At 51.8% G+C, this 380-nt stretch overlaps 1 protein-coding gene across 1 annotated transcript; it reads left to right on the forward strand.

Annotated features, from left to right (window-relative positions):
- Positions 1-51: 51 nt before the first annotated feature.
- On the forward strand, positions 52-330 carry LOC104384766 (heat shock transcription factor, Y-linked-like; the record flags this gene model as incomplete). Its single annotated transcript, XM_010005674.1, has 1 exon — positions 52-330. A coding segment is annotated over one exon (279 nt), but the record flags the coding sequence as incomplete, so codon positions are not given.
- Between the last annotated feature and the right edge of the window lie 50 nt (positions 331-380).

Genomic DNA, 380 nt, shown 5'->3' on the forward strand with positions numbered 1-380 from the left:
AAATCCCAGCCCAACCCAGCCCCTCTTCTTTCCCATGAACTCTCCTCTCTCTGCTTTCCACAGAAGCTTTGGAAAATGCTGGAAAGCGACGAGTTCAGGTCCATTTGGTGGAGCGAGAGTGGAAAATGCATAGCAGTCAATGAGGAACTCTTCCAAGAGGAGGTGCTGGGCAGGACAGGGCCTCTGCGGGTTTTTGCCATGCAGAAGATGAAGAGTTTTGTTCGGCAGCTGAATCTCTATGGATTCACCAAAATTAAACGGGACTTTGAAAGATCTGCCTCCCTGCCTGAATTCCTGGCAGAAGAAGCAGCAGCTGCTGCTCACAGCAAGGTACAGCAGCTGCCCTGCACATCAGATAAGGCTCACAACAGGCGTGGGGG

This window comes from Chaetura pelagica, unplaced genomic scaffold (genome assembly GCF_000747805.2).
Source record: "Chaetura pelagica isolate M959 unplaced genomic scaffold, ChaPel_1.0 C10889423, whole genome shotgun sequence".
NCBI classification, from domain to species: domain Eukaryota; kingdom Metazoa; phylum Chordata; class Aves; order Apodiformes; family Apodidae; genus Chaetura; species Chaetura pelagica.